The sequence below is a fragment of the Lynx rufus genome, unplaced genomic scaffold (genome assembly GCF_022079265.1).
Source record: "Lynx rufus isolate CCGP_SWC_20201006 ecotype Redwood Valley unplaced genomic scaffold, mLynRuf1.p SCAF_6, whole genome shotgun sequence".
In the NCBI taxonomy this organism is placed as follows: Eukaryota; Metazoa; Chordata; class Mammalia; order Carnivora; family Felidae; genus Lynx; species Lynx rufus.
This window is the reverse complement of record NW_025814878.1, coordinates 11,564,282-11,590,925: the sequence shown is the minus strand read 5'-3', so window position 1 is coordinate 11,590,925 and position 26,644 is coordinate 11,564,282. Positions and strand designations below refer to the sequence as shown.

At 43.9% G+C, this 26,644-nt stretch overlaps 1 protein-coding gene and 1 long non-coding RNA gene across 3 annotated transcripts in view; one reads left to right on the top strand and one right to left on the bottom strand.

Annotated features, from left to right (window-relative positions):
* The window catches only part of UST (uronyl 2-sulfotransferase), a 318,788-nt gene extending 300,485 nt beyond the window's left edge, over nt 1-18,303 (top strand). Inside the window, exons 8-9 of one of the 2 annotated variants that reach the window (XM_047101207.1) lie at nt 3,151-3,430; nt 17,947-18,303. In XM_047101207.1, coding sequence (XP_046957163.1) covers nt 3,151-3,430; nt 17,947-18,076 — 410 coding nt within the window. In that variant the 3' untranslated portion in view covers nt 18,077-18,303. Of the gene's footprint in view, nt 1-3,150; nt 6,046-17,946 lie in introns of those variants that run through there. The other variant, XM_047101208.1, reaches the window with a different exon arrangement.
* A 4,574-nt stretch (nt 18,304-22,877) lies between these two features.
* LOC124529051 (uncharacterized) lies at nt 22,878-25,577 on the bottom strand. The gene is made up of 3 exons (XR_006966282.1): nt 25,488-25,577; nt 25,164-25,248; nt 22,878-24,247 (listed from the first exon to the last, which is right to left on the bottom strand). It is a non-coding gene; the product is annotated as an uncharacterized LOC124529051 (long non-coding RNA).
* Between the last annotated feature and the right edge of the window lie 1,067 nt (nt 25,578-26,644).

Genomic DNA, 26,644 nt, shown 5'->3' with positions numbered 1-26,644 from the left:
AGATCGGGAGGTGGAAGCCATTATCCCCAGTGCTGACCTTCTTAGCCTCACACTCCCTTTGCCCAGTTTCCTTAATTGTTTCACTAATTGCAGCATATATATTTTTGTAAAGTTCTTTATATATTCTATAGATTCTCTCTCTATATATATATAGATTATATATATATTATATATATATATATAGATTATATATATATAGATTATATATATACATAGATTATATATATACATAGATTATATATATACATAGATTATATATATATAGATTATATATATATATATATATATATATATATATATATATATATTCTCTATATATTCTTTTTAGACCAGATTGGGCCAAATAAGTTAATTAAAGAGTTTATTTTAAAATCACAGGAATCCTAATACTTTTTATGGTATGAAATAGCAAAATGCTACACAATTTAGAGTGCTTTGAGAGGAAGGGATTGTAGGAGTCTGGAAATGAGTGAGTTATGTTTTTTGTGCCTTTCAGTGTTAACTGAAAACTCTTGGTGCCTTGTCTGTCTTTAGTACCGATTTTTTTAAAGTCTTTTTTTACATTTATTTATTTTTGAGAGACAGAGAGAGAGAGAGAGCACGAGCGGGGGTAGGGCAGAGAAAGAGGGAGACACAGAATCCGAAGCAGGACCCAGGCTCTAAGCCGTCAGCACAGAGCCCGATACGGGACTCGAACCCACAAACCGTGAGATCATGACCTGAACCACAGTCAGACGCCTAACTGACTGAGCCGCCCAGGCGCCCTAATTCCAATTTTTTAAACTCTGTGTTTTAAAAACCCAAAGGGATACGCCTATTAATATGTCTCTCCTCAGATTAGCTATAGCCAATATCTGCAAAGAAGAGAGACATTATAAAATGTTCTATCATAAACCCATTTTAGAAGAGACTATGCCAAATTCTTTAACAAAAATTCTAGAACTCATATGTCCAAATGTGCATTACACCTTTCAAAAGACTCAACTGGAAAAGCAACACCCTTATTTCAATTAGGCCATGATTGTTCCAAGAATTTCTTCATTAGAATTGCTATTGGAGGCCTCAGAAAGTATCTCAAATACTCTGAAAAATGATGGGCCTTTGTCCTGTCAGGTGAATCCAAGTTTAGCACCAGCCATTTGGAGCTATGTTCGGTGAGTAATATACCTATTCAACTTTGGTGACAAAAGTTTTAGTTCGTAAGATGATAAAAGAAAATATCCTGGCAAATTTTCATGATCTTGGGTTCGGCAGTGCTTTTTTTAGTATAACAGTACAGGTAACAAAAGAAAAAAATAGATACATCGGTCTTCATTAAATCAAAACCCTTTATTCATCAAAGATAACTATCAACAGGGTGAAGAGAGCCTAAGAGGGGGGAGAAAATATTTGCAAATCGTATACCTGATATATATGCAGAATATCTAGAACGTATAAACAACTACAACTCAACAAAAATTTTAACAATCCAATTTCAAAATAGGCAAAGGACTTGAATAGACATTTCTTCAAAGAAAATCTACAAATAGCCAACAAGCACATAAAAAGATGCTCCGCGTCATTAGTCATTAGTGAAATGAAAATCAAAACCACGAGATACCAATTCACACTTACTGAGATGACTATAATGTTTTTAATTAAAATAACAATTATAGAAAAGGATCTGGGGAAATTGGAGCCTTTGTACGTTGCCAGCAGGCGTGCAAAGTGGTTCAGTCACAGAGGAAGACAGCTTGGTGGTTCTTCAAAGAGTTAAACAGAGAAATACCATAGGCCTTCAATCCCACTCTTGGTATATGCCCAAAAGAACTGAAATCAGGGACACAAACAAATACTTGTACACAAACGTTCACAGCAGCCCTCTTCACAGTAGTCAAAAAGTAGAAACAACCCAAGTGTCCATCAATGAGTAGATGGAGAAACAGATTGTGGTATATCCATACAATGGAGTACTATTCATTTATTCATATACTGACATGTATACAATATGGATGAACCTTGAAAATAGGATTCTATGTGAAAAAGGCCAGACATAAAAGGACCATGTTATTATATGGCTCCGTTTATATGAGATACCTAAAAAAGGCAAATTCATTGACAGAAAGTAGATTGGAGGTTACCTGGGGAAGGGAGTACAGAGTTTCTGTTTGGAGCAATAAGAAAATTTTGGGAATAGTGGTAATGGTTGCACAACATTATGAATGTAATTAATGCCACTGAAATGTACACTTTAAAAGGGTTAAAATTTGGGGGCACCTGTGGGGCTCAGTTGGTTGAATGTCTGACTTTGGCTCAGGTCATGATCTCATGATTTGTGAGTTTGAGCCCCACATTGGGCTCGCGGCTGTCAGCGCAAAGCCCACTTCAGATCCTCTGTCCCTCTCTCTCTCTCTGCCCCTCCCCTGCTCACACATTCTCTCTCTCTCTCAAAAATAAATAAAACAGAACAAAAAAAGCTTAAAATTTTATGATGCATGTAACATTTTTTGTTAGGCATTACATGTAAATATAGAACACATTGTGTTTTTAGTCATTAATATAAAACTACGCAGATTTTAGTTATAATTTACCATATTTTAAAAAGCCCTCAAAATTTATAACAGTTAACATTGTGTTTAAGAAATCTGGCAATTCTCCCTTTATTTTTCTTAACAAATGCCCTGTTGAAATAATGAACTGCGAATAGCTTTTATATCTAGTTAAACTATCAGTAATACATAGCAATATTTTAAAAGAAAAAGCAAGATGATTGGCAAGTGGTGAGAGCTTTTTCCTGTGCTTCTTCCTGAAAGGAAAGCCCTTGGTGTGTGTAACAGGAAATAAAAAAGGAAAAATGGGTCAATTTTGCTGCTCAAAGGAATGTATAATTTGTAGTTCATTGAATCGTGGTCAAATTACATAGTTGGCATCCCATGCAAAGAATGTCAGGTAGTTTATGTTTAGTCAACTAATGTTGATATTAACACCTAGGTTAAGGTGAAATCTTTCTAAATATTGTTGGGTACCCTTTTCCCCTTCCATTCTTTGCACGCTGAGTTTCCTTCCATAGGAGCTGCCGGTATTATGTACATAATGCAGAGTACATCATTACTCCTTTTGCGCGAAAGCATTACAGGTGACTGCTCATATGCAACTCTGGTTCTCTTCCAGAGCATAGGAAACTTGGAAATATGACTGTGACCGTGAAGAAGACTGTCCCCTCCCCCGAGGCCGTGCAGATTCTCTACCAGCGAATGAGATACGAGTATGAGTTCTACCACTACGTCAAAGAGCAGTTCCACCTGCTGAAACGCAAGTTTGGACTGAAGTCCCACGTCAGCAGGCCCCCTCTGAGACCCCAGTTCTTTATTCCAACTCCACTGGAAACCGAGGAGCCGATCGATGATGAGGAACAAGATGACGAGAAGTGGCTAGAAGATATTTATAAGAGGTGATGCCAGCACTGTGTTGCCTCCACTGGCTTTATCTCCCTTTTCCAGAAAGTTTTTTGTTGGGGGAAGAAAAATCCTTAAGGGACTAAATTAATGCTCAGTTGCATTAAAAAGAACGAAACATTCCCACATGTTGGGGTCATTGGGAGATGACCGGTTTTGCGGGTCTTTCTTAACTGTATTCTGGGTCTTCCTGGTTCCCCGGATCCTTCCCAGGTACACTAGATGGCGCCATCACAGGGCAGTTCATCATAACATAGCTTTTTCCCTCTAGTATAATGAGAGGAGGGGGAGAAATACAGCCCATAGCCCAATAATTTATCATTTGTAAAATGACTTGTAAAGATATTACCTCAGTGGTAGGAAACACCCAGACTTACCCATAATTCGGTAGAAATACAAAACCACTTCAGACACCAGGGAATCTACTCTAGAAGTGTCTAAGAGGGGAAGGTAGACTGATAAGGACCTCAAAAGGGAGAATGCCCCTGGATGAGTGGTTTCCACCCACGTGGGTAGAATTCTGCCTCTGGTCCATCTCAGGGGACACTTTTGCCAACAGCAGCATACTTCTCTCTGAAATGGCAAGTCAGCTTGTGCCACACCCCCAACCAGTCCAGAGCCTTGAGTACTTTCCAAGGTCAAGGTGCAGGGCAAGCTCCATTGAGACCCTCCGTTTCCAAGCACCATTCTGACGGATCTAAAAGTAGCATAGCAGGGAAAAGAATTTGTTTGCCGTGTAAGGAAAAGTGTAGGCGTGAGCATCTCTGGAGGTCATGTGACATCAGAAAATTGGTTCGGTTGTGTTCTTTGTACCCACATGGCATCTCTCTCCCCAGCATCGTTTTCACTGGAGACCCGGGAACCGGTTTAGCTCTGGCATTTCACTCCTGTGGCAGAAGTTCTAAGCCTGCCCACAGACAATTCATAGTCTAACCCCTGGCCAAGCTGGGTCCCACCATAATGGCATCTTTCACCTTCTGGTCCCTTGAAGGGTACCTGGTTTTGGTCCAAAGGGGTACTGAGTTCTACTCAGGCAGCGGTGAAACTCCAACCCCCTTTGTTACGGAAGCAGCTCTTTCCTGAGAACCCCTATTAAGACATTAAGACAAGAAGCAAGAGCTTCTGGTAAGAGACTGCCTGACCAGCTTTATGAGCAGGCGTCTGCCCCCAGAGTGGTGCATAGCTGTGGGGCAGTTCCGTTGCTTGAAATGTCTCTTCTCCCCATTCCTCTCCTGTCATCTGCCCCGACTCATGACCGCGTGGGTCTTTGGATACTGAAATGTTTTCATCTTTAACTGCTCCCCCCCCGCTCTGGATACGCATATATTTCTGGGTGGAAAACATACAGCCAGCTGAGAAGCAGGGGTGCGGGGGGTGGTGGCAGACGGGATACATGTGACAGATTTTGTCTCCTTCATGTTTTCTCCCCTAGAGCCAGCCCTTCAAGAGCACTAGCAGAGTGTGAGTTGGGAGTACTTAATAGTAAATAAGACTGACTTTACACAAGCTACACATTTTCTACTTTTCAGAAACCAACAAGTCTCTCTAGAGTTTTTTCTTCGTTCACTAAAATTGGACAGTAGCCAAGATATAAAGCAAGTCATTTGGAACCTGTCGAGTGTGCACTAAAGCTACTTTATCATGAGATGTATTAAGAAGGCTCTACCCCACAGGAGTCCAGTGAAGGCTGGGACCACAGAGGCACAAAGTCCAGCACTGGGCCACTGGTGGGCCTCCTTTCTGCCTCAGAGAACTGGGGCAGAGACGTGATTAAGAAAAATGTTCTTAGAAGAGGAAATATCCTTTGTCCTGTGTAGAGAGACCAGGGCCCTACCATTAGGCATACCTTAAAAAGCAACCCAGAGAACAGCTGTCCTATTAAAAACAAAAGATAAGAACAGCGCCTGGTACGTTGTGAGTCATTTCTATGAAACTGCATATAAAGAATGATAATTAGTTTACACACTGTGCAGGCTCACTCTCTGAAAATAAAATGGAACTGGCTTAGTGATCTCTGCTTTCGTCAGAACATCAGGACCCATTGGTCATTTGCAAAATGCATAGTCCTAGTGCAAGTTCACACGAGCACTTCCAGCTGTGTGTTCAAAGGCCTTTACTGTCAGCAGTGATCATTAGACCATGCCAACAAGAGATGCTGACCTATTCACTTGCAGGGCCTTAATGCTGTTTTGCCCCAACAAAGAGTCTCTGCGTCCTAAAAGTCAAGGCACTTCATCAATTTATTGGCACACATGACAGGATTTCTTTGGCCCTGAGCCCAACGCAGTTTGTACTTCATGAAATATATTGTACATTTTACATAGTTTAATTTAAAAAAAAATACATTTTAAGCTGGTTGATCTTTGACTGCCTTATTTATTATAACCTTTCAGCACATTCCAAGGTTTTAGTTACTCAGGAAGGAGTTAATTAAAATGATTTTATTTTGGTCTGATGGATGTTTTTTAAAAGGAAAATTATTATTATGAACCTTCAGCCTACTCTTCTGGAGTGCCGTAAAAGTGCTTGTAAATCCTTTTTTTTTTTTCTTTTTTTTTTTAAGAAGAAGAAGGAAGAAAAAAATGGTGTTTGACATTGATGGAAATTCAAAAATATATATGGAACTGAAACATTAGCTTAGCTAAAATAAAAGCAATCTGTGTTTGAGATGAAGTGTTCCTTAACTTATTCATCATCCATATAAATAAATGAATATAAATAAGTTGCAATTTTTTCCCCATTCTGTTCCTAGCTGGAAGTTAAAGTGCCTGCAGTTTTTCCCAGCGCCCTCTGCCTTTTTAATCGGCCAAACTTCTTCCTTCAAGCTGTGATTTTTAGAAAGATGGGTTTTCTTTTAATCTATAAACTCTATTCGTGTTATCATTGGGTGACACCAAAAAGCTGGCTGAGAAAATGAGCGAGGCATTCATTCCTCTAGTTGTGTGGACACGACACTGAGCACCTGACCTTGCCTCCACGTGCCCTGCTTGGTCTGCTGTCTGGGGTTTGGTCAGAACCCTTCCCACCACGCCTCTTAGCATGTACTCTGATCTCTTTCTCGGACACACAGAGCCTCAAAAAGCTGGGTGATTCTCCCCTCCCAAGCGCGCAGTTTTGATCCAGAAGCACTCCCTGAGAAATTTCACAGCCACCTCAAAAGGGACTTGCAGAGAGCCAGGGAGTCCCCTGCTTTCTAGCAATTGGGCACCCCATGCCAACTCCTGTGGCTATCTTGTAAAAGGGAAGAACCAGAGTTTTGGTACTAAGGGAAAGAAAAATCTATTTTGGCGATAACATGCTTTACTTTAAGCAAGAGCCTGAGTTTTAAACAACAAGTGACCAATGGTTACCTTTTTTTTTTTTTTTTATCATTTAATTTGTTCTGTAACTTGGCCACATGATGTTTGACTCCGAGTGACCTTTAAAGACAGAAGTATCGAACAAAACCCGGACTACACCCCATCTGGAGTTGCGTGTTTGGTCCGAAGTTCTTCAGAAAAGCGCTCTCACCTACAAGTTCATCCAGCGAACTATTTGGCTTTAAACGAAACGTGTAGATAATGGTAGTATTTCTCAGAAGGTGGACTGATGACCCATAAGCATTCAGAACAATTGTTCTATGGGTCGAAATTATGAAATTCCCTTCAAGTAAAAGTAAAGAGGGTTTATTTGACTAAATTTCCTTCATGTCTGGTGATGAAGAAAACATTTTTTCTAAGTATTTTAAATATCCTAGGAAAGACAAGACTGCTTTGGGCTAAAACCAACATTAAGAGTCTGTTAAAAAAAAAAACAAACCATAGAACATCTTTCACAGCTCAGAAAACTCACTGTGATATAGAGCTCAGAGTGTTTGTGCCATAGATGGACTGGCCTAAACAACGGAAATTTATTTTCTCACACTTGTGGAGGCTAGAGGTTTGAGGTCACAATGTCAGCAGCATCGGTTTCTTCTTGAGGCCCGTGTCTTTCTTGTACCTGGGCATCTTCTCCCTCTGTCTTCACATGGTCTCGCCTCTGTGCACACTCATTTATGTCCAAATTCTTTTTTTTTTTTTTAATTTTTTAAAATCTTTGTTTATTTTCGAGAGAGAGAGAAACAGAGCATGAGTGGGGGAGGGACAGAGAGAGAGGGAGACACAGAATCCGAAGCAGGCTCCAGGCTCTGAGCTGTCAGCACAGACCCCGACATGGGGCTCAAACTCATGAACCGCGAGATTGTGACCTGAGCTGAAGTGGAACGCTTAACCCACTGAGCCACCCAGGTGCCCCCAAATTCTTCCTTTAATAAGGACACCACTCGTATTGGATTAGGGCCCATGCTGATGGCCTCACGTTAACTTGATTACCCCTGTAGAGACCCTGTCTCCAAATACAGCCACATTCTGAGGTACTGGTTGCTAGGACTTCAGCATATGAATTTCGTGGGGGACACAGTTCTTCTTACAGCACCCAGACTACAGCAGAGAAGTTGGAGCAGAGGAACTGGTCTCCAACTAGGAGAGAAGCAAGCCTAAACTCACAGAACCCTCGAACTGCCATGGGGCTGGGCGGCCATGTAGCCCTTGTCCTTTTTTTATACGTAAGGAATTGAAAGTCCAGAAACGGGTTCCTGGGTGGCTCAGTCGGTTAAGTGTCCGACTTCAGCTCAGGTCACGATCTCGCGGTCCGTGAGTTCGAGCCCCGCGTCAGGCTCTGGGCTGATGGCTCAGAGCCTGGAGCCTGTTTCCGATTCTGTGTCTCCCTCTCTCTCTGCCCCTCCCCAGCTCATTCTCTCTCTCTCTCTCTCTTAGAAAATAAATCAACATTAAAAAAATTTAGAACAAGGCAAAAAAAAAAAAAAAAAACTCCAGAAATATACAAGATTCAAATACACCACATGCTAAGTTTTGCCGTTGAGGGTTCGATGAATTTGTGAATACTGAACAAATCAAAACGACGATACCGCCAAAGTCCCTCTACCGACCTAAATCCGGAATGGAAACGATAAGGCACATTCAACCACCCCCAGTGCCACCCGCCACACTGAAGCCATCTCTCCCTGCAGCTCGCCCGGCTGTGGGGCCTATGGGACCCCCTTCCACAGAGGGAGACCCTAACTAAGCACTAAGTCCTCCGGGACAGATGTCAAAATAAACCTGTTCCCTCTGAGATTTTTCTCTCTACTCAAAGGACAAAGAGGGCTTCTTATTTCTGGATTTGAGCTCCATTTTGCCCACCGCAGATTAGAGAGTTCTATTTTTCCTAAAGGTAAAATGAAGATTCGTGTTCTGCTTCCTCTAAGGAGCTTCAGAAGGACCTGCGTCAAAAACTAAAGTCAAATACAGCTCATAAAACTAGTTGAAGTCGAGTGCAGACATGCCTCTGGAAAACCCGAGCTAGAGAGTAACCAGGCCCTGAACACTCCCAGGCCTCTTCCCTCGCTGACTGCTTCACTCACTGGAGAATTCCTTTCTGCGTAGGGCAGGCTTGGCTCACGGCGCCCGGCACCGCCGATTCCCAAGGAACACCCTGGCCCACAGATGTTCATGGGTCACAGAATTGTGAACTGACCACTGGTGCACTTTGGATTTCAACGTGTAAACATGGGGATTCCCTTTTAAAAAAAAAAAAAAAAAAGGAAGAGAAAAAAAAGGAGGGGAAAGAAAAATCACCGTGCAGAGGAAAAATGTGAGCTAAGTTTTTCCTTTGGAATCTTGGCGTGTGAGTTTAGCTATCTTCAATCTGGCTTTCGCCAGACACTGTATGCTTTGAGCAGGCATGGAGCAATCTGCCTTACGCGGTGCTGCCAGAACATTCAGACTTGACCTGTAACACACCTCCTATTCCAGTCGTGAGCAGAGACAGCCGGGAGGTCGGCCACGCAGGACGCAGCACGCTGACCGTGTGGTGCAGCTAGAGAAGCGGCTAGAACCAGGAAACAGGGCTGTTGACTGACTCGGGCAAGAGCCGTAGACCAGCAAAGTCCCTGAAATCACATCCCAGCTGCTCGACTTCATCAGGCGCTTGACTAAATCACTTGACCTCTCCATGCCTGAAGTCCACCCAGCTGGAAAATAGGAGGTCCACTGAAGCCCAAGAGTTGCTTCTGGAATGGACTTTGTCCCACTCTCCACCCCCATATGCTAAGAGACTAAGAGCCACAATCCATTGGGGGCTGATGAATGTTTGTTTTCTCCACGAAACGCTGCGTCCTCAACAAGAGAACCTACAATTACACATCATTGTAGGTCCGTTGATGCCCCCGAAACCCTCATGACTGAACGTGTTGTCACCCAACGTACCAATGAGTCCATGGCCAGCAGCATTTCTGAAGTGTGAATGGAGCCAATAGGAATAGACACATTCTAGTGGACATGAGTCAGTATTCTTATCATGTGCCATCATCCAAGACAAGCCACTGTATGGACTTCCAGTTTTCTCTAACACTCCCTTTGAGAAGAGTTTGTCGAGCTGTGACTTATCGGAATCCTCTCAAACTCACCACTTCCACTAAATACAGGCATCTTCTAACTTCCTCAAAGTACCCTGTGTCTCTATGATCCTGTTTGTAATAAAGGGCCTAAAACGTCCACATCAATTAGTACAGGTAGTGCACAAGAAAAGTTGTATTAAAAGTGGAAAACCCCATAGGATGGGGCACTGTACTTTTTGCAGTCTTTCGCGTTCTCACGATGGCATCAGTGCTATGACGTTTTGGGAGAAGTCTGGTAATGATTGCGTGGGCTGGCGATGCATTCGCCACGGTCGGTCCTTCTGACCCCATTATAGGACTGCCACTCTCGGACTCTGAATCTGTTGCGTCACTAATGTTTCACTGATCACAAACTTCTTTATAGCCACTCTATTGGCTGCTTGTATCAAATACCATTTCCTTTCCTCCTCTGGCTTACTTTCCTATTCGTTCTCCATCTTCGACTGAAAGTTAATGAAATTCTCATCCAAGGCGTATTCGTTCCCAAAAGATAATTCACAAACCAGGTGTGTGGGATAGGCATGAAAAAAAAATCATGGTGTTAGACAATTTGGGAAATGCGTTAGCTCTAAGTGTCACACAGTGGGGTTTTAAGAGCACACTAAGGGTTTAGAAGAATACTGAAGTTTTAAATAGTTTCTCTTTGTTTAACCCCACATGTCTCAAAACGACTTATCATGAAAGCCTAATTAAGACCCGTTAGGGGTGCCTGGGTGGCTCAGTCAGCTGACCGTCCGACTTTGGCTCAGGTCATGATCTCGCGGTTCGTGAGTTCGAGCCCCACGTCGGGCTCTGTGGTGACAGCTCAGAGCCTGGAGCCTGCTTCAGATTCTGTGTCTCCCTCTCTCTCTGCCCTTCCCCCCGATCGTGCTCTCTCTGTCTCTCAAAAATAAACATCAAAAAAATTTTTTTTAATTTTTTTTTAACGTTTATTTATTTTTGAGACAGAGAGAGACAGAGCATGAACGGGGGAGGGTCAGAGAGAGGGAGACACAGAATCTGAAACAGGCTCCAGGCTCTGAGCTGTCAGCACAGAGCCCGACGCGGGGCTCGAACTCACGGACCATGAGATCATGACCTGAGCCAAAGTCGGCCGCTTAACCGACTGAGCCACCCAGGCGCCCCTAAAAAAAATTTTTTTTTAAAGTAAGACCCATTGTGGAACTAGTGTTCTTGGGAGATTACACTTTAAGAAACATCTTTAATATGTCATTTTTTTCCCCATTGGAAGAGTTACTTTCCTTCCACTATAGTTCGATCTTTGGTCTTCCCAGTGGTCTCTGTGTCCTGCTTGAGGAAAATCTATTTACAGATGCCTAACGGTTTGATAAATAGAAGGCAGGGGCCGATAAAATGTGTAGTAAAATAATTAACAAGGAACCGTCTTTAATTTTTGCTGATGCTCCTTAATTACATCCCCTACTTCATGAGAAAGTGGCAACTCTTTTTAAAGCAATTTTTACATACTTTTAAATATTTCTTGGATGCCTCGAATCAATTCAGTCCTTCCACGAAGATCGGTGCTCAAATCAGTTTGGATACAGAACATCTGCCCCATTTCGTCTCCGATCTGTGGTTAGTTGTGCAGTAGGGAAGAAACGGTGGCAAAATGGAGATCTCCAGTTGTTCAGGTAAGGCTGTCGGCTGGAGAGAAGAATACTGGCTCCTGAGCTTGAGCTCAGCTTTTGCACACTGGGGTACCTGTGTTGTTCAGTACACTAGGGGGAGCCGGAGCCATAACAATTTACTCAGGAAGTCCCAACGTCTTTCCAAGCCTGATTTCTCTCCCACACCTGCTTATTTTCCTCCCATGCTTTAGAGGAGTGTGGCCCAGAAGGAAGTCACGGTTAGTGTATTTAAAACATAACGTGCACATTGGGGCACCTGGGCGGCTCAGTCGGTTAAGGGGCAAACTTCGGCTCAGGTCACGATCTCGCCATGTGTGAGTTCAAATCCCGCATCAGGCTCTGTGCTGACAGCTCAGAGCCTGGAGCCTGCTTTGGATTCCGTGTCTCCCTCTCTGTTCTCCAGCCCCACTCGTTTTCTCTCTCTCTCTCCCTCTCTCTCTCTCAAAAATAAATAAACATTAAAAATTAAAAAAAAAAATCACACACTGTTCACACTGTCCGTCGATTCATAGGGTATTATCTTTCCCAAGCCGTGTGCCATGCTTTCATGTTGTTGCCCTTGTTTTGAAATTACGATAGTATTTTTTAAATTGGTCTTCATCAGATCACCCTTCCTGAGTGCGTTGTATAATTACAACACGACTGAAGTTCCCATTCGGTAATCAAGAGTTGCGTCACGCGGTCATCATAACCCTCAAGCAATAAACACCACCACCGCAGCTGTAGCGGTGAGGACGAGGTGGGTACAATGAAGCAAAACGAGGATGTAGGAAGAAGAATCCCATATCGCTCCATCAGCAAGGCAGTGCAAACTAGGCAAAGATTCAGATAAACCTCAGTTCAGATATGCTTAACGTACAAAAACTTATTGCCACGCGCAGGAGCTGAATACGGAGGTGAGAGGTGGGTGAAGACTTGAACGAGGAGGAGGTTTCATGTGGAATTTGTCCCCCTCCGGGGACAGTGGAATGTGTATAAAAAATACAGGGCCGATCTAAAGCACAAAGGAAAGCTGACCTTTCAGTAGGTCTACAGGAACAGTATTGTACCCTGTTTGTATAATAGGAAATAAAGACCCCCACGGAGGTTAAATAAGGCGCCTGTGGTAGCCCAGTAAGTGACAAGGCCGGGATGCATATCCGAGAAGGCCGGATAAAACTGAGCCTGACTGCCAAGGATTTGGGAAGAAATGTTTATTTTATGCTGAGAACGGTGAGGAACCCTTAGTCCTTTCAGAAGAGAAAAGAAACACGAGGAAATCGTTTTTCTTTTTCTAAATCCGTTGGCAGGTGAGCAAACTATTCTCCCTTTGCCCTCCCAGAGCTCTCCTCCTTTCACTACCCTTCTTTCGCAGGCTCCGTCTCCTGAGACACTGAGCCCTGCCTGTGAATTATGTCACCCGGGCTCCCTGCCTGCTGCCTCTTAGCTGGCTTTGGCCGGTGGGTGGCACACAGAAGATGGGGAACATCTGGATGGAATTCTGCCTCTGACTGTATAATGGGTGAAGGAATGCTGGGCAAAACCCTCGTTAGTCATCACCATGTGTGCCCGGGGCGTGGACGGGGGCTGGGGAAGAGACTGGAGAAGAAGGACAGGAGACAGAACTTAAAGATGGCCCCAGGAATGATTTCAACCAATGGAAAATAGTGCCCGCTACCAAGGTCCTCTGTGGATATTTGAGTTGAATGGACCCAAAGGAACCAAGGGAAAATGTAGCATTAACTCAGGTATTTCCAGCTGGATACAGATACAAGTGCTATAAATGATGAAGTGAGAGAGCGATGGAGTGAGAGGGCTGCCCTAGCAGGCAGAGGGTTTCCATTTGAGATGTGTGGATGTGTTGAGGCCAGCGAGCCTGGTCATCCCTTCCTGGATTTCACTGTCCTCGGAGGCAGGGTTCCTAACGGGCATTACATCGATCCCCTCATCCCTCTGTGTGGCCACAAGCAGCTGGGACTGGGTCCCAAATTCCCCCCCCCCAGTTGACATCAGCATACTGTCATACAAATCTAGTCATATTTTAGATGTGCCATTATATGAGAGAAAGGTTGAGAAGGCCAGTTGTAGTTGACTACCCAGAATACACAGAGCTTCTGGTTTTGATATTTTTTTTCTTAAAACAAGTCTTTTCCTTCAAGCCTGCGGTTTCTTTTCTTTTACACTAATTATTCTTTGACTTCCAGGTAAGCACATACAGACACCGGAGCACTGGTTCCCCATCAGTAAGATGGCCTGATTAATTTTTCTAGCAAAGATGGTGGATTAGACACCTGCCTATCTTAGATGGCTTCAGACCGATTTGGGTGGAAAACATAGCAAAACTGATTGACCCAAAAGCAGATCTCTGACCTCAGGCTTATGAGCACCAGCCCTCAAACAAACTGGCCAACCATATATCCCAGGAAGAGTAGGAATCATTTATTGGCATTCTCACACTGAAAATTATTAACCTGTACATCTAGGTTCTCCCTTTCACTGAAGTGACTGAAAAGCAAAGGGTTTCCATAGTTATAAGTATTATTTAGTATTGGCCAGCTAAACTCTGATCAATGTCCAGAATGTATAGTTCCAGACCATGTTTTAAAACGCTTTCAAATACGTTACATCAACTCTGTGGATAGACAGCTGGAATAGATTAGAAAACTGAAGCTCAAGGAGGCTCAGATAGGTTGCATAGTGGCTGAACTGATTCTAGAATCCTCTGATTCCTTTTCTATTCCTCTTGTATAGGAAATGCTTTTCATTTTCTTTCATTCATTTCCTTCATTTTCCTTCCTTCATTTCATTTCCTTCCTTCCTTCCTTCCTTCCTTCCTTCATCCATTCATTCATTAGTTGTGTTTATCACATAATAATTGCAGGGTTCTCTTATGAGTTGATGGCAACATAGCACTTGAACCCTTAGCCTGAGAGTTTAATTGAACATAATAGAAAACAGCTCCTCCCCTCACTTGGGGCATTTCTGAAGCTCTAATTCCAGACACAAGCCTTTCGTGGGGAGATTTGACTGGAGTAAGACCTATATTTTACCTGGTTTGATCTTTACTATGTTCCACTTATTACTTCAGTACACATTTTAGTTTCAAGAAATTAAGAGAAAAATGATTCCAGAGATAAACTGGGTTGAGAAGAAATCTAAAAATGTCTCCTTTTCGGGGCGCCTGGGTGGCTCAGTTGGTTAAGTGTCAAACTTTAGCTCAGGTCACGATCTCACCATGTCCCACGTGGGGGCTCTCTGCTGTCAGGGCAAAGCCCGCATGGGATCTTCTGTCCCCCTCTCTCTGCCCCTCCCCCACTTGCATGTTCTCTCAAAAATAAACATTTAAAAAAAAAAAAGTCTCCTTTTCATTCCTTGTAAATTAGTGTCCAAGTCTTGGGGGCAGGGCTTAAGAGTGAGGAAGGAGAGGGGGAGGGCAGAAGGCAAAGGTACCCTAGGAATCAGACTTCCCAGGCTCCTCCCTCCCCCACTCACCTCCCTTCCCAAAAAGACTGCCCCTCATTTCATCCCTGGGTTTCCAGGCACCTAATCCACTTGATGGTCAGGTGAGATAGGAGACATTTGTGTTTTCGTTGTAACTTGCACTGGGGCTGTTGTTAGCAAATCCAGGCCTCTAGCTATTTTCCTGACTCCGGCCAGAACACTAACCCAAAGCCCAGAAGCACTGCGAGGGCAGAGGCAAGTCAGTGCTGGTTTCCTCTTCTATACAGAGACACAGACCCAACAAACACCCCAGGATCTCAGGGACTACAGATCTCTGTCTTTCCATTATGCTCTCTTTTCTTGTCTTCTCTTTTTTTTTTCTTTTAAATAGAATAAATTTAAAAATGCTATTCAAAATTAAAGTGATTTCACGCTGTTACCCCAAATATGTCTCTATGATCCAGTGAATTGACAGGATTTACGTTATATTGTACAAGTGAGCATAAATCACAGGGGAATCTGATTTGGGGATGAGGAAGGGCTTTAAAGGCAAGCACAGTGGGAGAAATCACGAAGAAAAATGGAATGAGAATCACTGAGGTTCCAAATTGAGTCACAATTTAAAAATGAAGAAATACTTGTGACAGAAATGGCATAAAAAAAGATTGAAATCACTATATATATAAAGAACTTATATAAATCAACAAAAACGTGCAAAGAACGTATTCATTCTCAAAAATTAGCTCTGCAAAGGCTAAGAAATAAGAGGAAGTGTTTATTTTCATGAATAATCAAAGAAATTTGAAGTGACATTGTGACATCACTGTTGGTACTTCAGTGACAAACTAGGTTAAGTGTGCTAATGCATGGGATGAACGGAGGGCATGATGAAATACTCTGCTGATGGGAATAAAATTGGTACATTCCTGAAAAGTAGTTTAGTAATTCGTATCAAAACCCACAATAAAATAAACACTGAGATTCTAACTAGTTTGAAAGCCCTGCCTGCCAAAAAGTGCTGATTTCATAGCTACAGCATCAAATCCCAAATCTAGAATCATCTAAAGACATCAGGCATGTCAGATCAGATGACTCAAGGTCTCCCTCTAAAATACCGTGCTAATGATATCTCTCAGCTTCCAAGAAATGTGAACATAGCTTTTACTTGAATTAGAGTTTGTACGTTGCAGTATGTCGATTTTTATTTTTTTTTTTTATTTTTTTTTTCAACGCTTTTTATTTATTTTGGGGACAGAGAGAGACAGAGCATGAACGGGGGAGGGGCAGAGAGAGAGGGAGACACAGAATCAGAAACAGGCTCCAGGCTCCGAGCCATCAGCTCAGAGCCTGACGCGGGGCTCGAACTCACGGACCGTGAGATCGTGACCTGGCTGAAGTCGGACGCTTAACCGACTGCGCCACCCAGGCGCCCCTCAGTATGTCGATTTTTAAAAAAAAATCTAGTCTCGTTATCGTATGGTCGATTTCGATGTGAACTCAAAATTCCTTCCCTCTGGCTTTACCACTCTAACCAGCCTCCCGAAGGTGGAACTGGCTCCATCATGACCTGCTTCCCACATATCTGCAGCAGGCCATTTCTAAAACTCAGTAGAAACACACATTTGCCGATAGAAAATACAATTTTCCATAGGAGACAGATAGAACTGGATTTGAAGCTGGAGCTTTTTGCTTGGATGAGTTATTTTTTTTTATTTTTTTTATTTTTTAACGTTTATTTATTTTTGAGACAGGCAGAGACAGAGCATGAACAGGGAAGGGGCAGAGAGAGAGGGAGACACAGAATCGGAAGCAGGCTCCAGGCTCTGAGCCATCAGCTCAGAGCCCGACGCGGGGCTCGAACTCACGGACCGCAAGATCGTGACTTGAGCTGAAGTCGGAGGCTTAACGGACTGAGCCACCCAGGCGCCCCTTGGATGAGTTATTTTGTAGCTAGGCAGGTCATTTTAAATTTCACTGTGTCAACTATTCCTCACATAATTAAGCCATGCCCTGGTATTTCTAACTACTTTCATTACAGTTGAACATTTGTTGAAATGGAACTCGCTGTGTAGCACACAAACTCCTCTGTAAAGTTGTTTATTCTTGTAGAGTATCTCTAACAATTTGCTCAGATTTTCTCTTTGGCAGGGCTCACATATCTTCAGGTTGCCAAATTAATGCAGGGATTGTTTTCTAGCTCATTGAATCAGAAAATACGTTTATCTTTCATTCACTTGTAAATTCGTTACCCCGAGCATCACATTCATAAATGAGAGAAGTGACCTATCATGTTTATGGTGATAACCAGGGTTTGGACAATCCCGTTATTGTTTGTCTCTACATAGAGCCAAGAAGACAAGTTCCACCTCCTAAATGAACAGAATGATCTGAGGCTCTGAACCAATAACCTCCATTTGTCTCTGCTCTTTGAACTCCCTCTGTCCTGCACAAGGTCCGACACCCAAAGCCAGCTGCTTTCTGTGTTAAGACATATTGTCGATTTCTTTTTTTTTTCAATGTTTATGTATTTATTTTGAGGGAGAGAGAGCATGAGGTGCAGACAGAGAGAGGAGAGAGGGAGAGACAGAATCCCAAGCAGGCATCACCGTCAGCGTGGAGCTCAACGCGGGGCTCCGTCTCATGACCACAAGATCATGACCTGAGCCGACATCAAGAGTTGGGCACTCAACCAACTGAGCCACCCAGGCGCTCCTGTCGATTTCACTTATTTTACAACTTGAGTCCAATTTTATTCTGGAGTACTTATAAATATACTTTTGTTAATTGTGTGGACTTGTTGGTTCCAGGTGCCAGAAATCCAGCTCTAACCAGTTCAGACAAAAAGGAAATTTGTTGGAAGGGTAAAAGGTATAAATCAAAGGAAGAATTGAAAACCAAAATGCAAGAAGGACTAGGGTGAGCTGGACTCAAAGGCAACTGAACAACCAGGAACTATGAGGTGTCTCTCTGTCTCTCTCTGTCATTGCAGACCAGCAGGAAGTGTGTCCCCCGCCCGGCTTCAAAGCTTCCAGACCTCACTCACAGCTTCAGTCACCACAAAGGAGCTGGCTGGCTCCTGGCTAGTTACAGTTCAGAAAAATCTTGAGGAAAGACACTGATTGATTCCGCTGAGTCAGGCCCCCACTCTTGCACCAACTGGAAGATCAGAAGGAGGATTCCCATAGATCACATGATCCCAGAGACTGGTAAACGTTGTGAATGAGTAGCCATCCGGAAGAGTGGTCACTACGGTGTCTTTTTAGATTTGTTTTTGAGAGCTCTGCCCGGTAGTTCCATAATTGGTCACAATAAACAGCTACTTTTATGAAAATAAACTGGTAAAAATTTTTAAATGTGAAAGTGTAACAAATTCAAAGAATAAAATTAAATCACAATCTCACCACCCAAATATAAGTTCTATTTATATTTTAGTGCTTATCTTTCCAGTCATATATATATATATATATATTCTTTCCTACATGTAATGTATCACTGAGATAGTGTTAAGTGTACAATTCTACATCCTGTTATTCATTTAAATGTAAAAAGAATACTCTTAACATTTTATACTTATAAATCCCTTTAGGTCAGGAATCCATGACACCAGAAGGTCCATGAACATCTCAAATTTATATGCAAAATTCTTACAGTTAAGCATATTGATGGGTATTTCTCTTGTGAAGGGGTACATATTTTCACTAGATTCTCCAAGCGGTCTGTGACCAAGAAAAAGGTTAAGAGCATTCAAGTTTCCAAAGCATTTCCACATAAATTACAATAGACTCCTAACTGATGTATATTTCATATTTTACTTTCTACTAGTCTCAAGTGACATATAGGCTCATGACATGTGGCAAACTATAACTTGCAAGTGCATGAATTTGTATCCAAATGTGCAAGCCAGACCCTTAGTTTGTGGGTGAGCCTAGCGGGCGCCCAGCATCTCAGCTCAGCAAAACTCTCTTACGCTAACCTCAAGGCTAGAGCTTGTGAATGTCACCACAACTTGTTTGTATACACTGTGGGGGTTAACAATGGAGGGAGGCTGGCGGGCGCAAGGAGCAGAGCAGGGGAGCCATGGCTCTCTGGAGATGAGATTATGAGACAGGATGTAGGCTCTGAGGAGTTTTAGATATTGATGGTGAATTCCAGAGGCATGCGTAGAACGGACAGGTCATTTTAGCCTAAAGCCACTTTGCCACCTGAATCATTGGGCACTGCGCTTGGAGCAGTGAGACTTCAGGGCAAGATCATTCGATAGGTGACAACTAAAAGTGGATTTTTCAGGAAACTTACCAAGTTCACCTCTCTCTATTAAACTAAATAGCCAATTAAAAACAATTTTTTTAACATATATTCATGTTTGAGAGACAGGGTGCAAGCGGGGGAGGGGCAGAGAGAGAGGGAGACACAGAATCCGAGACAGGCTCCCGGCTCTGAGCCATCAGCACAGAGCCCGATGCAGGGCTTGAACCTGTGAACCATGAGATCATGACTTGAGCCGAAGTTGGACACTCAACCGACAGAGCCACCCAGGCGCCCCTAAATAGCCAACTATTATTCAAATTTGCCCTCCCTGGTGAGTTGTATACAACTTCAGTGGATTTAACCCCTCAGACCCATCTTTGAGTCATCACTTGGCTGAACTTAATGGCCGGTGGCCGACTTTGCTCTTCACGTTGTGCTGCCTAGCTCTCTCTTCTGCCCCGCAGAAGTCCCATTCTCTGTTTCCAGGCACTCTTTTATCTTACTCTTTGTTTTCCAACACATTTGCGGGGCTTCACTGAGATACCTTTCACCCTCAACAAGAATTACATACACCATTCAAACTTGCCTTGGGTCTGGCGTCCCATGTTAGCCCAGGGGAGCACGGGTCAAGGGTGAATGAACCCAGGCGGCCACTGTAATGGTGCATCCTCAAGAAAGCCAGCTCCTCTCCGCGTGCTTTGTATCAAGGCGTCTGCTATTTAAAATGCCTCCATTCAGCGCCTCCATTCAGTTAAATCCATTCCCCTATTTGCCATATTGTTAGGTGACGGTTCATCACAAACTGTCATTTTCCTCAGAAATGTGACGATCCATTTCTCAATTATAAAATTCTATTCAGTTTCTCCAGATTAAACTCTGTTTCTTATTGTTTGATTCCCATGCAGCACATATGAAGGGAATTTAGAATTTACCTTAATGAGTGGAAAATATCGTTGATCAAAATAGGTTCTTTGCTACACAGAAAGCAACTAGCCCAAAAAACTAAGAAAACCCAGTAGTGACAGCTGGGAATTATCAGACCCACACTATATTCTAACAACTTCTTGTAACTTCATCCTGATTTTCAGACAGTCTCCCCTGGACCTGCATTTCTCATTTTTTGATGGTACAATTTTACCACATCCTCACTGAAATGCTAAGAGTAATCCTGAAATTATTTCGGTAATGTGCTTTATTTCTGAGAGAGAGACAGAGCGTGAGCAGGGGAGGGGCAGAGAGAGGGAGACACAGAATCCGAAGTAGGCTCCAGGCTCCGAGCCATCAGCACAGATCCTGATGCGGGGCTCGAACTCACAAACTGTGAGATCATGACCTGAGCCAAAGTCAGATGCTTAACCAACTGAGCCACCCAGGTGCCCCTCTTTTCTTTTTTTTCTTTAATGTTTATTTTTGAGAGAGTGGGAGCGTGTGTACATGAGCAAAGCTGGGGAGGGGCAGAAAGGGAGAGAGAGAATCTCAAGTAGGCTCCATGCTCAGCACAGAGCCTGACACGGGGCTCGATCTCACGTGAGATCATGACCAGAGGCAAAATCAAGATTCAGACGCTCAAGGGACAGAGCCATCCAGGCGCCCCTAGGTATCTTTCAGCAACACTTAAATGACAAAAATACGTCAAAGTTCCCCTCAAGAGAAAAAGAAAAATCAAAGATCAAGAGATATTGTTGGTCTCAATTTGGAAACCAAAGAATGCTAAATTCTTAAACTCTTTTGGCTTTTGAGAAAACCTAGTCTCCGTTAGATGATGCTTATAACTCACAAGAGTTCATTCGTTTGGATGAAAACTAGATTCATCAGGAGAAACAAGAAACGAGCAGTACGCTTACATTTCAGAGCACACACAGCACCCAAAGTACACATCCACACTCAAATTGCTATTTGCATTTTGGCTTATCTCACATATCAAAATCAGGGCCCTAGAGACAGTTTTAAGGGACTGTCTCTCAGCTGCTGCTCTGACAATGTTCCCTCTGTCACATCTGCCACCAAGTGTCCCAACATGGTCGGACAACCACAGTTTTACAGTCACCAAAAATCGCACTTACAGCCCATAAGGAAAGCCAGACAATTCCAGAAGGCCAGCTAAACCAGCATTTGTCTAGGTGCCTGGCTCACTGCCCGGTGCCCAGAACTCAGCCTTCAGCTCAGGGAAAACCTTCCAGAAGCCCAACCTGGCCCTCCCCGAGGCTGAGTTAGGGTCCCCCCCGCGTTCCTCCCTCACGTAGCACTCGCCACACTACACTGGAAACGCCATTCACCCATTATCTTGCCCTTTAGATCACACCCTCTGTGAGGTCAAGGACCTGGCCTGTCTCGTTCACTGCTGGGTCTGCAGCACCTAACACAGCACTCGGAGTGAATGAGTGAATGAGTGAACCCATGAAGGCATGAACAAATGAGGTGAACTACTTCCTTTTCACTGAGCAGAGGGGGCTGGGGGAGATGCAGTGAGCAAGAGGAGGGGAGCAACAAGAAAGATGGAGAGCAAACAAGTGACAAGGCAGTAACTCGCCACCTCTTGGAAGCCATCGCGGGAGGCCTGATGGGACCGGAATTCCGCTGTTCAGCTTCTGATGGATGTGCCACGTGCATTTTATTTAAGCATTTAAGAAATATGAAAAGAAAAAGAATTTGAAGAGAGAAAACCATTCCACGTGGGGATCTTACTCTGAAAGAACCAAGCAGGTAGGTCTCATAAATCAGGCTTTTCCTCTGCTCTGCGGTGTGTAGAATGATTTACTACATCCATAAAGGAAATTAAAGAACTTTGAGCACAGAGACCCTCCAGGGGCCTGAAGCCGGGAGGGCGCAGACAGGGCTGTGTTTGAAGACGCGGTCCGGAGGCGGAGGGAGCGGACGACTCACGGTTGCCCTGGGTCCACGTTCAAAGAAGAGAGGAGTCACCAGCAGCTCTGGCCCACGGCTGATTAACACCACGGAACGTGAAGTCAGCAAGGGAGCTCCGTGGGTCCCCGTTTGCGGGGCCAGTTCACGTGTAAGGGGGCCGTCACACCTTATATGGCCCAGTACGCTTTCATAGCGCTTGTAACAAGGCCAGCACGCTTGAAATGGAGCAAACGCGCTCAGGCTTTACTATGGCAAAGAGAAGAATTGTGCATAAAACAATAAAAGTGGTGTCAAAGCATCTTGACTCATTCGCACGTCCTAGCGCTGTAAGAAACCAGATGGGTGGTGAATCCAGAAAGGAAAATGGAAATCCTAAAGAACAAGGGGCTTCAGTGTAGGGAAGGGACGACCTTTCAGCGAGACGTCCTTAGTAGTCCCACTTAAAGTTTAGTGTCCCACGTGACCCAAATGCACCGTGTCAGTGACTCTTTCCTCACATTTCTAGCACATCACCTAGGCCAGGGGTGTGGCCTTGACGCCCAGGCTGAGCCATTCTGAACGTCTGGTGAGTTACTTCAGATAAAGCGGAGGTCCCAGACTTTGGGAATTTGTGTAACAAGAAAAACCCTACGGAAACATGAAACCAAAATAGGATCAGCAGGTTTTTCTTTTCTTCCTGGTCAAGTCAAAACAAAAAGAAAACAAGAAGGCAAAAGAGGAGAAGGAGAAGAAAAGGAGAAAGAGGAGGAAAGAACCATCTACCGTCATCATGACCGTCAGAGAAGAACGGACAGTCTGACGCCAGAAAAACTAAGAACGTGGTCTTCCAAATAAAAAGACATGAATTTATATTTATGAGAAAAGTCACCCCTTTTTTTGTTTTCTCATAGGCGGGCTTTGGGGAAGCAGTGGATGGAACAGCATAGCATATGGCTTTGCAGTAGCAGAGGCTCAAACACTGACCCTGCCGACAGGTGGCTTGCAATCCCCGCCACTTAGCGCTCCCTTCTGTGAAGAAAGGATACTCAGTGGCAGGAAATGAATCTGGCCCATCAGGGCTTCCTCAGTGGTGGCTGCGGTTATTCTGGGGCGCATCATCTGAGACGAAGTGTGAGTATACGTGAGTGGGATGTTGGAGCCAAGGGTAGAGGAGAAAGGTTCCCCTCGGTACTCCCACCCCCCAGTGTGAAGCTGCTCCCCTTTGGGACCACAAACCCCCCTTGGCCTAGGTCTTGTGGGATCTTGTCCTCTTTCCTGTTAGGGAGTCTCATTTAAACTTGACCTCACCTGACTACAGATGATACCTGAAAAGACAAGTCAAGTGGGTGGGGGCCTCTGGGTCTTATCCCTTCCAGAGGAAGATGGCCCTCCTGGGCCAGGACTGGAAGCCCCCTACTGCTGACATGTGGCTGTAAAATGTAGGGAGAGTGAAGTGTGATCACACTTTTTCCCTCCCTCCCTCCTGCAGACAAACGATGTGCAGATTTTAAAGGAAAATGGTAAGGTGCTGGATTTGAGACTCAGACCTTAAGGACCAAATGATTTAACCTCCTCGCTGGAATATTCTAAAATGCGATTCTACACATTGATTTGCTCCGAATTAGAATCCACAGCTAGCTCATTTGAGAGGAAAACAGAGGGCAAAGAACAAAGACCCTTCCCAAGGTCACCTTGGTGGGGGGGCTCCCTGCACCGACTGTCAGAACTGGGCTCTAAACCATGCCTTTATCGTTCATGTCTTTTGCCTTTGTTTCCCAATGGAAACGTAAAATTAATACCACCAGCCCTTGCTGTCTGACAAGACAGTGGTGAAGATCAAAGAACACTGTAAGTTTGAAAAAGTTCACTGCTACTACCGCAGTATGGTATCGTGGTGATTATAGCAATATGAATGGAATTTCAGCTCCATTCCTTCTTGAAAGGCCTAATGTTTAAAATTAAAACATTCAATAAAATAAATGCTTGTCTAGGTCTGAAAGAACTCATGAAACACTCAGCTTTTAGCCATGATGTAGCCCAGATGCCCTTGAAGTTCTCCCAACCCTGAATGCCAGGCAACATGGGATCCAGGGCCACTGAATTTCTGTCCTGCAGCCTGTGGAGTCTTGAGACCGTCTGTAGGATTCTTGCATTTTCCAGGATCTTCTCATGGCCTCTTCTCCCCTGAGTTCCTGCTTCTTGGTGTTGAAGATTTGGGGAGGGTGGGTGGGGCAGAGAGAGGGAATCAAGACAGGTTTTGCAAATGATATATCCAATAAACAGTACCCAAAATATAGAAGTAACTTATACAACTCAACACCAAACACACACACACACACACACACACACACACACACACACAAATAATCCAATTTAAAAATGGGCAGAAGACAAGAACAGACATTTCTCCAAAGAAGACATACAGATGGCCAACAGCCACCTGAAAAGATGCTCAACATCACTCATCATCAGGGAAATGCAAATCGAAACCACAATAAGATATCACCTCATGTCGGTCAAAATGGCCAAAATCAAAAACACAAGAAACAAAATGTTGGCAAGCATGTGGAGAAAAGAGAACCCTCACGTTCTGTTTTTGGGAATGCAGACTGGTGCAACCACTGTGGAAGACAGAACGGAGGTTCCTCAAAGGCTTAAAAATAGAATGTCCATATGATCTCGTAATTGTCCTCCTGAGTATTTTCCCAAAGAATACAAACACACCAAATCAAAAGGATATTTGCACCCCTGTGTTTATTGCAACCTTATCTAACAACAGCTAAATTAGAAGTAGCCCAAGTGTCCATCAATAGATGAATGGATAAAGAAGTGGTACGTGTATATGATGGAATATTATCCAACCATAAAAAAGGATGACATCTTGCCAAGGACCTAGAGAGCATGATGCTAAGTGAAATGAGGCAGGCAGAAAAACACGAATATCATGATTTCACTCACATGTCGAGTTTAAAAACCAAAACAAAGGACCAAAGGGGGAAAAAGAGACAAACCGAAAAACAGACGCCTACCTATAGAGAACAAACAGATGGTCGCCAGAGGGGAGGCGGGTGGGGGATGGGTGAAATCGATAAAGGGGGTTAACAGCACACTTACCGTGATGAGAGCGGAGACATGTATAAGGTTGTTGAATCCCTGTATCGTACACAGGAGACTAATATAACACCATGGCTTAACTATACTGGAATTAAAATAACATTTTTTTAAAAGACAGGTTTTATAGCATGACACAAAAACCTTCACAGAAAAGGCTGGCCCCCACCTCCCCTTGTCCTTTTTCTCCTGCCTCTCTTCTCAGCTCTTCATTTGTCTTCCTCCCTCCCGTCAGGAGCAAAGCCCACAAATTCCTCACATGGTCTCCTGAGAAGTGACTCCCCCCTCCTAATATCTTGGTGCTGGCTGACATCCAAAGGGTCTCACCCCATCCAAGCAGGTTCATCAAGGCATTTCTTTTCAGAGGCTGATCCTTTCTTAAGAGGGGTTCAGACGCCGGCTGCTAAGATAGTGACTCCTGGCTAACGTAGCGTCACCACTAAACTGTGTGAGCACAGATCGGTTCTCAAAATCTGGTTCTCTCCACCAAAAACACTGGCATATCACCTGGCAACTTCTTAGAAATACAAACTTGGAGTGGCAGACCTATTATATCAGAAACTCTGGGGGTGCTGGGTGGCTCAGTCTGTTAAGTGTCTGCCTCTTGATTTTGGCTCAGGTCATGATCTCACGGTTTCTCAGTTCAAGTCCCGCATCAGGCTACACGCGGACCGTGCAGAGCCTGCTTGGGATTCTGTCTCCCTCTCTCTCTGCCCCTCCCCTGCTCACTCTCTATCTCTCTCTCTTTCAAAACAAATAAATAAACATGAGAGAGATAGAAGAAAGAAAGGAAAGAAAGGAAGAAAGAAAGGAAAGAAAAGAAAGAGAGAAAGAAACAAAGAAAAGAAGGAAGGAAGGAAGGAAGGAAGGAAGGAAGGAAGGAAGAAAACTTTGAAAGTGCAGCCCAGAGATCTGTGTCTTTACAAGCCTCCAGGAGATTCTGACTCTGGCTTAATTGGGAGAATCACTGAATGCTCTAAAGATGGTCAGCATGTCAGTGGGACTCACCATGCTGCATACAGCATGGAGCACAATGGCGTGTAGCAAGTTCCAGTAATTGCTCATTAAATAATCCAGTAGACCAAGTACTGTGTGCCTAGCTCCCTGATACCACGTTCAGAGGAAGAGGAAACAACATGAAACACAATTTCTTCTCTGGTGACTTAAGACCAGCAACCAGAAAGCAATGCATGAGCTTGAAGTCTTTGAGCAACAAGTCAACTTACAGATACTTAGTCTATGTTTTTAGGGATGCAAATGAGCAGAGACTGCACAGCTCAAGGTGCAGAGGAGCAGAGCCCGCCCAGGAGCCCGCTCTCTGGGTATCCAGGCCTCCAGGTGTCCTGGGATTCCCCAGCTCCATAGCCTCTCTGTGCTGGAGGGTGATTCATGGCTGAATTTCTTGGTTCAGCCTCGAATGTGTAGGGGCTCCAAGGGAGAACTCCATGTGGGTTGGAGGAGTCAGAGAAGGTTGTGCCCCTGAT